This window comes from Haemaphysalis longicornis, unplaced genomic scaffold (genome assembly GCF_048455015.1).
Source record: "Haemaphysalis longicornis isolate Haplotype H1 unplaced genomic scaffold, Haemaphysalis longicornis Haplotype H1 scaffold_3, whole genome shotgun sequence".
Taxonomy (NCBI): Eukaryota; Metazoa; Arthropoda; class Arachnida; order Ixodida; family Ixodidae; genus Haemaphysalis; species Haemaphysalis longicornis.
Genome location: NW_027526335.1, coordinates 74,438,425 through 74,454,056, shown reverse-complemented (window position 1 = coordinate 74,454,056; position 15,632 = coordinate 74,438,425). Strand labels below are relative to the sequence as shown.

The following is a 15,632-nucleotide window of genomic DNA, read 5'->3' as shown; positions in this document are numbered from 1 at the left end:
AGGTACGACCTACTATACTAGAAGTGTAAGCGGGGGTTCATAGGGGACCCAAGCCGTAGTGAAATGTAGCAGTGCTGCACTATGTTTTCCGCCCTTAGCTGTAGTACAGTGAACTTTAAAACTTCAGCTTCTAGTTCACTGTAGCTACGGCCTGTGCGCACATGTGCAGCGCCTTGCTGCACACAACTTGCCCTCAGACGTGCTGGCAGGTTTATCCAGCCCATTCTGCAGCCAACAACATAGCAGAAGTTTGGCGTGCCGATTTCAAAAGCATCGAGAATGTATGTGACCCATGATAATGCCGGAAACCAAGCCTCGTTGCTGCAGGGAATCGAAACTTACAATTGGAAAGCTCCGTTGTTATGGCAATCACCGTTTCGTGGCTCACTGTGCCATTCAAAAAGAGAGGGAGAGAGAGACAATTTTTCCAACTGCTATTCGTTTTGATTATAACATTTTATTCATTTTTTCAGTATAAGACAGCACCTTGTGCCTACCACTCATCAACGACTACCACACTTCCTAGCAGCATAAGCAACAAAAATTGGCGCAAGCAGGGCCACTCAAGAGCCTCTGTGATGAGTACACAAAGCTTTACAAAGAGACACATGGGGGGGGGGGGGGAAGACAGGAACATGTGGATGACAAGTTGCAATCGTGACGGATCATGTCAGCTAAAACGAGCAGACTAGAACGAGGTGGAATCGTCATTTCAGAAACAAGGTGCAATTGATCTCCGGAAGCGATTCTATTTCCATGCTATGCCATTTGGCTGGTTTTAACAATATCTCTAGAAACGGCTCATTTCCGACACATTCAGCAGTTTTACGTTCCCAAATTTCTTTTATTTTTTTGTATTTGTGTGATACTTTCGTAGACTTCCAATGTAGCTGTGTCTATCTCTAAAAAATTGCATGGCTGTAGGCAATGTTTTCTGCAACAATGTCGGGGCGCAGCTTGTGCCACATGAAAAGTATGCACCGGTGACACACTCCTTCTAGAAATTTTGCTTGATACATACATGAATTTTTTTCGTTTTTGGATATAGAAACATTCTTTATGTTTCATTAGTATGTCATGAGGTGTTCAAGATATGATAATGCTGTCATACTAAAATTTTACGCAAAATATTAAACAACGACAACCCAATGGCCATTCACACGAAAATTTTAGATTTTTTTCTCTTTTAAATTCACTTTTTAAGCCGCCATATCAGTGTATGCTAGTATTAAGAGACAACGAATCATGATGATAATGGCAACAGCTGTCTTTACTTCATACCCTTTCGAGCGTGCCAGCGGTAATGGTGACAGGAGACTAACAGCCTAATTACACAGTTGTTTGTTTACAACTGTGCAAATATCACTACTGATAGTTAAGAAAGATGTCCACAGGAAAACGTGAACATTGCTGAATGCACCGAATGCAAGGGAACATTGAAAATTAGGGTAAAAAGCAAGAAGCATTTGGTGGCACAGCAGTACGTGGAAACTATGTTCTAATGAGAAATAAAAACAGCGAAAAGATGAAAAGACCAGGACAAGCCGCGATTCTTTGTAAAAAAGAATGATACCAGCAGCATTGTTTCAGAGCACAAAAAAAAGTACACGCTCTACATTGAAACAAGAAGAATGCTGAAATTACTATAATACAACTCAGAGTAGGAATAAAATTAAATTATTGAAACTGCAATGCGGTCCCATGAACCAAGCAGAATATAAGGAATGACGTCTGCAACACAATCGAATTCACGATGATGCGAAGCATGCTTTATGGCGAGTGAATAAGAAATGCATTGCTCATTAATGTACACATAATAATGTTGATCTAACAAAGACAACAACAAAAAAAACAACAAACATGCGAATGAGGAGAAACACACGAGCATGTAACAGGAGTGCACGGTCAAATTTACACTGAGGGAACAAAACGTAAAAAATAATTGTTCTGAATAAATAAAAATGCAGATGCATTCTGCCCGTACAAAAACACGCAAATACTGCATTCAAAATGCTACCCACATCTCATAAAGTGGCATAAAACAAATGCTACACCTGCTGCAGTTCTTAGACCAGTGCACCAGGCTGTCTCTAGACCAATCCTATTGGCACACACACACACAAAAAGAAGCAGCACGTGTAAGTTTCTTAAAGTAAAACACAAAAAAACACACAGCGTTCAGTTTTTTTAACTTGGTTATACCTTACTCATTTCCCAATGGCTATCATTTCAAGCAGCCCTTAGTCACCGGTGACGATCACAAAAATGACTGATACTAACACATACAAAAAAAAAAAGAGAATGCTAGTCCTAAAAGAAATGGCGCACACATCTGACACGTTTTCTGTGTTCAGCAAGTAAATGGTTTTCCGCCACTCAAAACTATCATTTAACAAATACCATCGTTTTATAAGTAACTTGCGAAAAGCCACTTCATCCACAGAAAAGGTCGCTCCTGCTTAAAAATTAGGCGGCCCAGTCTGGTCTGCCAAATCCTGTGTTCAAATCAGGTTTCCAGTTTGTATTACCGTGATGTCACAAGCAGTCAGAGCAGCACTTCTACAGCTAAGTGTACACTTCTGCCTACAAAACATTACTCTAGGGCACAAAAGGCGCCAGCAGACGTCAACCAACACTGACGAGGAGCAACGACACTAACGAAAATATAGGCGACAGGACGCTGACTTTGGCACCTGTGTGGCTCATTCCGTGCAGAGAAATGTTGCATCAGTCAACACCAACAAGCAAGTCTGCAAATTAAGCAGCTAAATTGGCTTGACCTAAAAACAGCCATTTGAGATGGTAAGTGACTCACCCGCAAAGGCTACTGAGGCCCTGGTATAGTTTAGGCTTAAACAGCTGAAGTGCCAAGGGAGCTACGTTGCAGAGAATGCATGCAAACTCTGTACACAGCAATACTGCAGGGCGTGTCCAGGCGACTCAATCAAATGGCGCAAAAGCCAAGGTTATGGGCACAAAAATAGATCTTCTGGTCTTCCTAGTATGAACCAGCACTTTTAAAACAGTCAGACCGCACTTTGGCACAACTCAAACCAAGAGCAGACAATGAAGAGCTATAGAACAACACGCGGGGCACTATTTCTCTCCCTAACAGAGTTCTTCGCACAGCACTGTTTTGTACATTGAGAAAACAGTACAGAACAGCTGGTGAAATCAACATACTAAACACCTCCATATAAAAAAAAGTATATGTTTTTGTTTCGTGGGTATTAAAAAATGTCGAAACCAGAGCCGCCTTCAGCTTGAGAGTATTGATATACGAGTTACTTTAGAACAATTCATAGCAGGCCTGAGTCCAGCACCTGCCCAAAGGCAGAAATCAATAATCCTGAGGAGTTGCACCTGATCCCGAGTAGGTACTCAGTTTCAACGATAGCCGAAAAGCATCACCACGCAACATGCGAAACATGTAACTGAAAAATCCGTTGAAGTCAACTCTCAATGACCACTGAAATAAATACCTGCGTGGCTCGGGTATCACAGCATTTTGAAAGAGTAAAATGTGCTTCATTTTTTTTTTCTTCTGTAGTACTGTGCGGGGACAATGTAAACATTTGTAAACGATGTAAGAAAACGCATCAGAAATGGTGAATGCTGTAAGTGAGACCTCCAGCGCAGTGGGTTGCGACAAAACAAAACAAAATTACAGGCAGCTTTTGCAAGTATTATAGCACACTGAAATCCTCATATCTTATATTACTGCCAGTGATACACAAAACTGACGTACGACAGCTGAGCCCATTCAGACACTTATTTATGCGCATACTTAAAAGTACAGTTTGTGTTCAACGTTCGAAAGCTGCCAATCGCTTTTCTTAACAGCCCATGATGCATTGAATGAATACAGATGTGAAATATTCGGCTTCATTATCTATATGAAGTTCTCATTAGGTCGTTTAAATACCGTCCCCATTCTACTACTTGTCCTTATTAGAAAGAAGTTCTCATTGTCAATTATTAGGTCATTTAAATACCGCCCCCATTCTACTTCTTGTAGTATTAGGGACTGTCGACTTTCTGTATGTATTTATATGTACAGTGCGTAATACAAACAAGGGAACAATTACCGTGTGGCAAAGTGCTTCAGCCCTACATGCATTTGAAAAAGAACAAAAAGCAGTGTATAAGTGTTGCAAGAAACTAAATATTCAAACATAGGTACTGCATTTGGCAAGCTCTGCACAATATTCCCACATGAAAAATAATTAGACTCAACATTGGGAGGAAAGCTTCATTGAGGTTAGAAACGCTCTTCATCTTTCATGTACGGTATGTTAAAAGCTTTTTTTCCTCCTCTAACGTACATGCAATGCGAGTCTGCATTCTTTAATTGAGCTTAGATTATGAACAAAATATAAACTAGCCTCCATTAGTACTCCAGAAAGAAAAGGGACTAAAACCTATATAGGAACTCTTGGGGGTGCGAGTTTGCAAAATGCATGTCGGTGCAAAAATGGCCAGGCACAAATAAATTTGCTCAACAAGCTCTTCCGGCCAGCAATTAAAAACCCTTGTAACCAAAATGTGCGTATTTAACACGAGCTGCTTTGTTTAGACCAAGTGCTCAGGGTTAAAAAAAAGAAAGGCAGAGGCCTACGATGGCGGTTTAAGTGAAAACAACACTGGATTACCAGCAAATGCCACTCAGTTGTTGCTAGACACACATATTTATATATATATATATATATATATATATATATATATATATATATATATATATATATATATATATATATATATATATATATATCCCACCCAGACATGGCATGAAAATGCAACACAGAAGCCCGTAAGCCTTTTTATGCAGACAGCTGTGGTAAAAAGCAGCTTATAAGGATAGAAAACATAGTACATACATTAAGGGGGCCAAAAGACTGTTACCCCTATACTAGAATGCTGTGTTGAAATTCAGGGCTTTTCTAAAACTTAATAGTCGTGATGCTAATTTAACAAAAAATTGAGACCAAATTATAAAGCAAAAAACCAATAAGAAAACTAGTAATGACATAATTCGTAGGTTGTTTTTTACAAAGCTACGATAGTAGCCAACACTTTGCACTGCGTGTAGCAATTTGAAAGCCCACACGCTTGCAAGCCCTTCTGCTAAACATAAAGATAAAGCAATGTAAGTACACTATAAGAACAGTAATATATATCAACACAGTGGAATTTTTATGTTTGGTCTGCTCTGTACTTCACCAGCTTTTCTACGTACTGCATGCCTTATCATCAATAAGTGTTGCCCAATTACCACAGTGGCGCGTCCTTGGAGTTTGAACAGGCCTTGAACATGAAAGTTGATGTGCAGTGCAATGTAAGTACACTATAAGAACAGTAATATATATCAACACAGTGGAATTTTTATGTTTGGTCTGCTCTGTACTTCACCAGCTTTTCTACGTACTGCATGCCTTATCATCAATAAGTGTTGCCCAATTACCACAGTGGCGCGCCCTTGGAGTTTGAACAGGCCTTGAACATGAAAGTTGATGTGCAGTGCACCTCGTCACAGTAATGTTCCTTCGCAAAGAAATATAGAAAAATCTACTGCATTTGAAATAACTTTCAGCTCAGGTACCCACAGATGGAGCAAAAAATACGGCTTGATGTATTAAAAACAACGTTTAAGGAATTGTTGTTTACTGGGACACATGTACCCACCAGCAGCCATTGTGCATTGGCTATTTCAATTCATCTAAAATTACAGAAAAGAAAAAACCCCGAACACAACTATTTAAATGAAGCAAAAGGAGAAAGAAGAGATGGAACGGGCTTTTTCATCACCGTAATGTGGGCCATCGTCACCGGAAAGGGCTGTGGACGAACGCTGAATAATGCGGAAGCTATCGCACTGATTGCCGGTTGCGTATAAACACCGCACCCTTTGTTTTTTTTATTTCATATTGCCACCTTCATTGCTTCCAAAGCAGGCTCAAGGCTGAGGGCCACATGATTGTGCTGCTTTGCTCAGAAGAGTTATTGTGACAAACATCACAAGCATAGCTCCTTGACAAAATTTCAAAAGTGAGAAATGGGTGAGAGAAGAAAATGAATAAACAGCCCCCCATGAAAAATAATACACAGTGTACCCGGTTGTTCTGTATTTCAAGAGCTTTCTTGCCCTTAGTTTAAGCTCGTCAGGTAGGCAGGCTAAACAGCCATGATAGTGCTAGCCAGAACAATAAAAATGAAGATATCTGAAGGCAGGCGTTGGTGCAACTATCCGGCCATTCATTTGATTGTTGCATGCAAGCATTACAACTGTGGACAATAAAAAATTCGCAAGTATGGAAGTTTTTTTTGAAGCATTCCACTTATGCAAGTACTTGTGACACTGCACAATGTATGTAGCACAATAAAATTATAGCCTGTCCTTTCAAGCACAGAAAGGCATTAGAGTCGAGCTTAATAGAACTTGCGCTGAAGCTTCCCTCATGCACATCTAACTACAACAGCTGCTTTGAAGTGCTGAACAAGTGAATATGTGCATTCACTCCGCCCTTCAAACGCATTTTTTCCCCAGTTCCATTATCTTCAAATGAAAAACAGATGGGATGAAAACTGCTCTGGGTTGCGCATAACCTGACATTGCCATGACTGGGCATTGATGGTCACGCTCACCAAAACCAAAAAGGCCGGAAATTTCGACTACGCCATAGCCATCGTTGTTAATCATTAAAACTACTAACCCATCACATGCTCGGTTCAGATAAACTCACTGCCTTTACCGCGAATTTCCAAGATGTTTCCACTGGGGAAGAAGAAGAAAAAGAAAAAAAAAAAAGCTGGGGGCACCTAAACACCCCTTATGAGTTGTAAATGCTAAAGCATCTGTGTCCAATTGAACGCCACAGGCTCGCTGGTGACTCCTGTGCCTCTGGGCGAGGGGACATGCTTCCTTTCTTTTTGCACGCACTACGAAACGCGTTGCATCCAATGAGCATTTATGAACTGCAATTTTCGAGTCATGCTTCTGGCCCAGCAGCCTTTTCATTCAATAAGCTATTTAATGCTCTCACATTAAAGAAAAGGAACTTTAGATTACTGGTTTGCATTAAAACCTAGTACGTGGAAAGAAATCTAAAAATCCATCACATCACTGCTGGCGCAGAAATCTTCAAAATTCTGGCAACTCTCACAATGCCCGCGATAACCGGGTGGTGCAAAGACAAAAAACAATCCGACCTAGCCACGTTCCTCGACAACTCGGTGCAACTCGGACATTGTGGCCACACCGCACAATTCTAGATGACTGACTGTACAATTACAACCATAAAAAAGAAAGGTGTTCACATACCGTCATTAAATAAGCTGACAACATGTCGACGATGTCTAAAACTCTAAACGTCAGAGATGTACAATAAACGTGAAGACGGTCATCCCTCGCACTGCAAGACGAGCAAACACGGCAACGCAAAATTGGCTGGAACCGTTTCTTTCTTCACGGTGACACGACCCCCGTTCTTCGAAGGGCGGGCTCTGGACGTTGCGTCCCATTGCCGGTAGTCGCACACTGTCCGACGACACAACAGACGCGACAACACGAAAGGGACGTCACGACGTCACAAACATGGCACCTCTGGGAGAGTTGTGGAACGGCGCGCAAGAACGCACCGGCTGAAAAACAGACCTCTTTCTCGTGGCTGAGGTAGTAGCCCCAAACTTTCCGCATTTGACACAAAATGGCTGCCGTCCAAGTCAAGAGGACCACAGGCACTGTAAACCTAATGGCGTCGCTGTCGTACGACAGCCCCAAAGCTTCAAGACCGCTACTATACTAACTGGCAACTTGGCATCACCACTGGTGCTGCATGTGGCACTAAAATGTGTTTTCGAGAAGCTTCTAGGCATTTTCAAATTAGAACAAAGCCCATTGCCATCACTTCAGTAAGACCTGGCACACTATTTTACCCCTCTGTACTAGTATAAACAACTGCCTTCAATTTAAATAAGAAAATGTGACAAGAAAGAGCAGCTTTTGCAATCAGGCAGCCTGTAGAGCTCACTTTGTAAGATTGCTGCGTCAAAACAGTAGTTCAAAATGATGGACCTTACAAAAAGGCAGCCCAAACAAGCGCAACACTTACCTGCCTTCTTCTTCCTATGCCCATTCCTAAATATGCCAGTGTTTCAGCACAAGCAGTGTACTGTACACAGTCGATTCTAAGCCCACAAAATGACAATTTTTTTAAAAACTTAGCTACAGCGGGGGCGGGTGCCTAAAACCCACCCTACCTCTGATCATCTCCCGCACCCAACTGACACCTCTCTAGTCCTTGCGTACCGCTGCACAACTCGGCCACCAGACATTCTTTGCTCGGCGGTTGTTGGGGGCACAGCACAGCCCTCGAAGAGGAGTGGCTGGCCCCGGAAAGACTGCGTGTGTGTTTCTGTGGGGAGAAGCAGGGGGCGGCCCATCGTCCATCACCTTCGGCGGCGGTCGGGGGCCGGGGAGAAGGGGCGCCCGTAGCGCAGCGAGAGGTCCCTGGCAAACTCGCTCTTGAGCTGGGAGAGGCACTTGCGGTACTGGCTGCTCGACCGGAAGCGGGCAATGTCCAGCGAGGGCGCGTGCGGCATGTGCACCATGAAGCCGTTGGGGAGCACCACAAATTCGTAGCCCTGGGCGTGCAGCTCCATGATGTGCGACACCTGCCACACAGAGAGGGCGGTGTGAACTTCGTGGGCTCGATTCTGTTCATGCACTACTTCTATACGGGTTCCCATTCAGCCTGGCTCACTAAAAGGGTTCAACTTAAATTGAGAACAACTCAGCAAGCTATGGAACGGAAGATGATAGGTGTGACATTAAGGGACAAGAAGAGAGAAGAGTGGGTCAGGGAACAAACGCTGTTAAGGACATAAAGAAATGGGCGTGGACAGGGCATGTATTGCGAAGGCAAGATAACCGTTGGTCATTAAAGGCAACAGAGTGGATCCCTAGAGAAGGCAAGTGTGGCAGGGGGCGGCACAAAGTTAGATGGGCAGATGAGATCAAGAAGCTTGCGGGGATAAAGTGGTCGCAGTTAGCGCAGGACCGGGATAACTGTAGATCTATGGGAGAGGCCTTTGCCCTGCAGTGGGCGTAGACAGGCTGGTGACGATAATGATGATTACCATCATCAGAAATACTAAACATGCAACACTGCACAAACCAAGAAGCTAGTCGGCAGCCAAACTGAGATGTTGCCGATTTGACCACCGCCAGTATGGTCACTGACTTGCATCTGATGTAAGCTGACCACCGCTGCTTTCTTGGCCAGCCCGCCATACGAACATATTACACTGCACACACTGCAATCCGAGCAGGGACAGTTGGCACTGCAGAACAGCTCCTCTGCCCAGTCTACTTGTGGTATTACCAGGCAGGGACAGCTGCACTTGAGCGATACAGCCGAGTGTGGAGCTAACAGGGGTTTTGAACTGGGTTTTGATCACCAAAAATCCACTCCAGTTTACTCCAGCTTAACCTAGATGCCCACGCAGGTGGCTGGATAAGCTGGGGCACAATTTGATGTCACTTCACAGCCACTGAGGCTGAATAAGGGACATGTCCCAGTATAGTGCACATTTCAAGATTGCAGCCCTATGATTACTGCATCACTGGGTCATGATAGAAATATGCCAGGCAAAACAACTAAATAAACAAGAAAAGTATGCAAAAAAAAAAAAAAAAAAGACAGCTTGATGGACCAAACTACAGAGCAGAAATGCAGTGCTGCATGCTATCACTTCTTCACTGGTCCACCACCCTTCCGTCTTCCATCTTTTTTGACTGGTATAAAACAGAAGGTTTGCCGACGGGCAACTGTGAACGACAAAATTCCTGCCAGTGGGCACTTAAAAAAGGGCAGAATGAGGAATGATTTCAAGGCTTCACGTGCAGTGACAGATCCGAAAGGATTACGGGGGGTGACTCTGTGATGATTCCGTGATGCCTGCCTTCTGTTTACACAGAGTTGAAAGAAATGCCGCTGCCAAACTGCGGCACCGGAACCATTGGGAGGTAGGCGTAGTTTTGTTTGCAAGGATATGTAGCAACCAACCACACCACTACTTTTCTACACTGATGTTCTCCATGTTGAAATAGCAACGTGCCGCCTCACATATGAATCGTTCGCAGCAGTAATCCCATTGTACCAACACGAGTAAGAACTTCTGCGGGCTGTTCAAACACACCAAAGAAGAGTGCAACAAAGATTACTTTGACCGGCAGAAAAGAACAGTGCGCTGCCCCCTTCCACTACCTCCCGAACGCTACAAATGAACTCATACCATCTCAACAAAAATCTACCCCACCCAATACTACATGACCTGAGCTTAACGCCCATGCCCTCACACCCTGTACCGCCCAGTATGGGAGTGCCAGCAATCCCCATTTTCATTACTCATCGTCAACCCTACCTATGGACGGTGTTCACTGAAAAGTTTAGCTGCCCATTTCTCCGCTTGGCAACACTGGAAGCAGCCACAGACATGGCCGAAACGCGACGGACATGGCTTGACTTGTGCCACTGCGGCGGCACAACGCAAAAAAAGGGGGGGGACAAAGAAAGAAAGAAAGGAAAAACAATAAATAAATAAATAAATAAATAATAAAAAAACGGCATGCGTCGTCTGCTCCGTTTCAACCCGATTCTCAACGGTGGTGTCAGCAGAGATCTCATTAATTGCATAGGCGTTACTTTGCGTTCGGTAGGGTAGAGTTTGGAACATCCAACACGTGCCTAGCATGGACAAGTACCGCCATCCCGCGGAGCCTGACGTAACTAGTGACGGCCCACTCACACGGTTGCCTGCATGCATGCCTTGCCAGTGAATACAACCTATAAGCAGTTGGATGACCGGCTGACTGACCAGCTTGAACCTTGCGTTGCAACAAGAATTCGTTGCTAGAGCCCGGGCGGCCAGCCAGGACCAGGGAATCCCATACTAAGGACACCCCCCACATGCTCATTTTTGAAAAATGCTCATTTTTGAAGAATGTTTACTGCCTGAGAAGTAAGTGGCGTGGCCAGATGCCCCGGTTTCCCCGTACCTTGTTCCAGCCGAAGCCCACAAAGCGCTTGTCGTACTCCGGCACGTCCCGCTTGACCACCACGTAGGGCTCGAAGTTGGGCTCCCAGTTGACCAGGTAGGGCGTCGTGGCGGTCCGCCACTTAGCGTAGTTGGTCGAGGCGTGGCCCTTCTGCCACACGTGGTACCTGCAGTTCGGGCAATGCAGGTCAGCCCTGTGCTTCCACTCTCGCAAATCTGGCAAGAACTTGCCTGAACGTAAAGAGCGTCCCCATGTCCAACATGGAGAGCAGCTCTGCCTTTGTCTTGGGGAAGCTCAGCCGGTACCTCTGGGTCTCAAATGCAGGCACTATCAGCGCCTAAAGAAAAGAAAGAAGAAAAAAAAGCAAGTTTTTTTTTTTGTTGTTGACGAAATGCAAAAAAGTGAACCCCTCATAAAATGGTCATAATAGCGATGAGTGCTGCAGCATTCCATCTCATTTGGGTTGCAGGCTGGTCCTGTCTTTGCCCATTTCATTCCTGGGCCATGCAGTAGGCACTCAATCAATTCAATATCAGTATAACTTTTTTTTTTTTATTCCAGCTATGTTGAGAGGTCCTGGAACATCATCCGCAGGTTGTTATGGATAAAAAAACCATTACTTCAAGTCTGGAAGCACATTGAGGCAGCTAATTTGACCAACCCATGAGCCGGACAGCCGTGCGTCCGCGTCAGTCACCACCATCAGACAAACATATGCCCCTGGCAACAAAGTACCCTTTGCTAGCTTGCACTCTCTCCTTAATACCTCACCTGCATGCTCAAAGTTTGAGTAATTGGCATTGGTCACAAGAGCTGACCTATCTTTCCCTACAAATGTGCAGTCAGCCTAAAGTGTAAAAATTTCCCAACCAACAAACTTCAACAAAGGTTTCAGTGCCCAATCCCGACCCAAAAACAAGCCCAACAGAGTGCCACCCACTTTCCATGTTGACAGTTGAAGGAAAGCATTACAGCCGAACACGGATATGTCGAACTCTAGGGGGATCACGACATAGTTCGATATATTGATAATTCGAAATATAAAATAGGCGTGTCTGAAGGTTATCTGATAACTCTGCACATCACTGAGAGCCTTCTGAAATTGTGACAAGCAGTAGCGTACCGATTTGTTCCTCACAGCACAGAAAATTCGAACCACAGCGCGACGACCACCACACTTTATTTTAAAAGAAGTCTGTGAGATTCGCTTGCTTCTTCTTCTGCCGCATAATGTTCACCATATTGTCTTCAAGGTTACGAATGCCGTCGAAATGACAAAATTTAGCGTTGTAAACTGTGCCGCAACAGTGGTGAACACTGACGCAAGCTCGGCTGCAGCAGGCGGTTGGGAAAGTCATGAGGGCTGCTAGTAGGGGCTGCTGCTTCGGCATCGGTGATGTCCGCCACAGCTTGCACGTCGCTGTCAGCATTTGAAAACTCGTATGCCGTTGCGACATTCAAAATGGCGCATGGGAATGCTGACAGCTTTCAAAACTCACTCTTGAGGCACTCAGAACCGCCATTTCGGTATCTGAACAACTCCTGTCTGTAGCCTTGCAACAAAGCCACTTTGCACACGACACGCTTCGGATCGGCCGGCCTGTGGCCAGGCTGCTGCGAAGAATTTCGAATACCTCTGCAACAGACACCTTTTCACCGACCAGTACCCATCGAATGATGCCCGCTTTTGTCGCTAAATCCAAACCCTTCCGTGTTTTTCGTGACCATGGCTCCGAAAGGTGTGCCGCGGAAGAACACACCACGCCGCATTGGGTACCCTGTAGGAGCCACCACGTTTAACCGCTCAAGTCTGCAAAAAAAAATGCCAGAAACAGAGCCCTTCTGGCCAGTTTCCCTTCCTCCATAGTTGCCTTTCCCACCCAATCACTCCCCACGTTCTAGATGCCATGCCGCTGCCCCCATGCTAGCACGCAAGCAGAAAGTGTTGGAAGGCCGTCGAAGTGACACGCCGCCGCCAACTTCTCACAGAGTGCGGCAGCGCCTGCGAGAAGTCATCATCATCACATCCACACCGTCAGGAGAAGCGCACCTGCAGGGCTGCTAGCGGCACAGCGTCCGATATATCGAATGTGCTTGTGATCAGGAGTTTGATACATGCGTACAACAGCGCTATGCTTTTGCATGGGATTTCCAAGGGGATGTTCAGACTGTTCAATATAGACAATAATTCGATGTATCCGTGTTCGATATATCCGAGTTCGACTGTAGAGACACAACGCATGACCCACTCTCACCTTGCGCGAAGACTCGAGCCCCAGCGCGAACACGGATCGCTTCAGGTACTCGTACAGGCCGTGCATAGGCAGGAAGTCGATGTCCGTAAGGAACACGAAGGGCGTGTTCACTTGCTGCAGAGCCACGTTACGCAGCATGTTCACCGGATAGAAGGTCTGGAACACACACACGCACACCAGCTCCAGTTGGCATACGCGCTGTAGCAGTAGTTTGCCAACTACACCGTGCAAGGGTATGTCGGAGAAGGGCATGAAATGCGAGGCGGTACAGGCAAGTGCAAGCATGAAGAGAGCAGGGCCAGGGGGGAAACTTACTCCATCTTTGTAGACCACGTGGTAACCCACGTTCTTGCGGCTTTGGAGAATCTCTGAGCTCAGGGTGTAGCTCAGAAACTGCTGGACCTCCGAGTCAGACATGTACAGAGCCAAGCTAATGGGCCCTGCAAGTGGCACACGAAGCCTTTCTTGTTGCACATATTTTTCTTTTTCATGACAACACCACACTACGCATGTAGAGGAAGAATAAAACTGCAGTACCATGCCCCCATTATCACTGTTAAAACATCCTATAACTTGTTTACTAATAGGCCCTCATTCTCTAGCTGGTTAATTAAGATTATACATTCACCCTGGCAATGAAACAAAACGTCACAAGCTAGTTCTCTCAAAGCAAGTTCTCTCTGTGCACTTCATGACAGAAGTCATCATATGATCAGTACGCCGCAGTGTCTCAGTAATTCTTCCCTCCACTACTGTTAGGGCTAACGAAGCAAAACAGCACAGTTGGGTTTTCATAAGAGAAGTACACCCTTTGTCAAAATTTTCTAGGCCAATCCTAGGCCTACTCGACCACAAAGAATTCAAAGAATAAGCTTTACCTTTAAATGTGACAAAAATATTTTATGACAGTAAGAAGGAAAGCTATTTTTTCTAGCTTTCCGGCGTAAAACATTTCTGCCTCGCTCGGGATGTAAGCTTGTACATATAAGTTTTTGCGGCCTAAGCTCTTTCAGCTTGGCCTAGAAAATTTTGACAAAGACTTTACATGCAATATGAATTGGACAGTCTCACAACGTGTTAACAGCCCACTGCTTCATTCATGGACTAATTATTGCTCTTGAGCTTAGGGTTGCCACCTTTCCCCGGAAAAAATAAAAATAAAATAACGGCCCTTGGGGTGGGGGCGAAGGGAGGCATGGTATAAAGAATGTCTAATTTGCGTCAAAAAAAAAAAAAAAAAAAAAGAAAACGCCATGTTTTTCACATGCAGTGCCATTTATTGTAGTGTTTTCTTAGAGAGAAATCAACATAACGGTTGTACTGAAAGTGATTGAGAGCTTGGTTTTTGCTCTGTATGAGCTTCACTGAAAAGTAACCGCAATTGCTGACCACGGCGGCAGCATTTCGTTGTTTTGTTCCTCCCATAGGTCCCCCTCCACCTCAGGCAGCGCGCTTTCCCGCGTATTTTCTCTGCTCGCGTGCCTTTGCGTGGCTTGTTGACACACAGTTACCGTCTTAGTTGTTGAACTGACGCTTATAGAATGCCAAAACAGACATAATCACAGCACGAGGGCCAAAAAACCGACCAATGACGGCCGGTTTTGAGTATGGACCAGCAACCGGCCCGCTGTTTAAAAATCTGGTCAGGCCGGTCCGAAACCAGGCAGGTGGCAACCCTACTTGAGCTGCACTTGCAGGGGTGGAAGCAGGCTTGAGCCTTTCAAAGCAGCTCAGGGAGCAGTAACAATGCTGTTCTGGAGCAGCATTGGAGCAGCAAAAGGGGAGTTCTGGAGCAGCTTTGGAGTAGTCAAGGCGAATTTTGGAGCAGCTGAAGTTTTTTTTGGAGCAGATTTCTAGCCTCACACATCACTTATTTGCAATTTTCAATTTCTGGTAAGCCCACAAAATTTTTTTCAAATGGCCTTTACTTAACATTCAATTAATACTGAGCAACTGACCACTTTTTAAACAACTTAGCAAAATATGTCTCCAGAATTAAAGCACCACAGCTGACAGAGCAATAACTAAGAAAAAACTGGAGATATAAGTGAACAAGCAAAAAATAAATGTTTCTGTTATTAAAGCACCATTAGAGCCATTATAAACAGAAGGCGAAGGGGGCGGGACATGCCCCCCTTTCTAAAACCAGTGCTGTATGGCTAGACAAGAATACCAAGCTGATAACTTGCAGATAGCTGCTAGATTAACAGAATCTCCCTATCGTTTGTGCCAGGGCCGTGCCTGTTGCTTCATACTGTTCCGCACAGCACGGCAAATCTAACCTTTGGAATGCCAAGCGCGCTCGCGATAAGGTGGCGAGG

At 44.9% G+C, this 15,632-nt stretch overlaps 1 protein-coding gene across 1 annotated transcript in view; it reads right to left on the bottom strand.

The window, feature by feature from the left end:
- Nucleotides 1-437: 437 nt before the first annotated feature.
- Nucleotides 438-15,632, bottom strand: part of LOC144174639 (xylosyl- and glucuronyltransferase LARGE1-like) — a 35,110-nt gene continuing 19,915 nt past the window's right edge. Inside the window, exons 13-17 of the mRNA XM_077703425.1 lie at nucleotides 13,627-13,751; nucleotides 13,312-13,467; nucleotides 11,287-11,393; nucleotides 11,057-11,222; nucleotides 438-8,670 (exon numbers count right to left, since the gene is read on the bottom strand). Of these exons, the coding sequence (XP_077559551.1) occupies nucleotides 8,446-8,670; nucleotides 11,057-11,222; nucleotides 11,287-11,393; nucleotides 13,312-13,467; nucleotides 13,627-13,751 (779 nt within the window). The 3' untranslated portion in view covers nucleotides 438-8,445. The remainder of the gene's footprint in view (nucleotides 8,671-11,056; nucleotides 11,223-11,286; nucleotides 11,394-13,311; nucleotides 13,468-13,626; nucleotides 13,752-15,632) is intronic.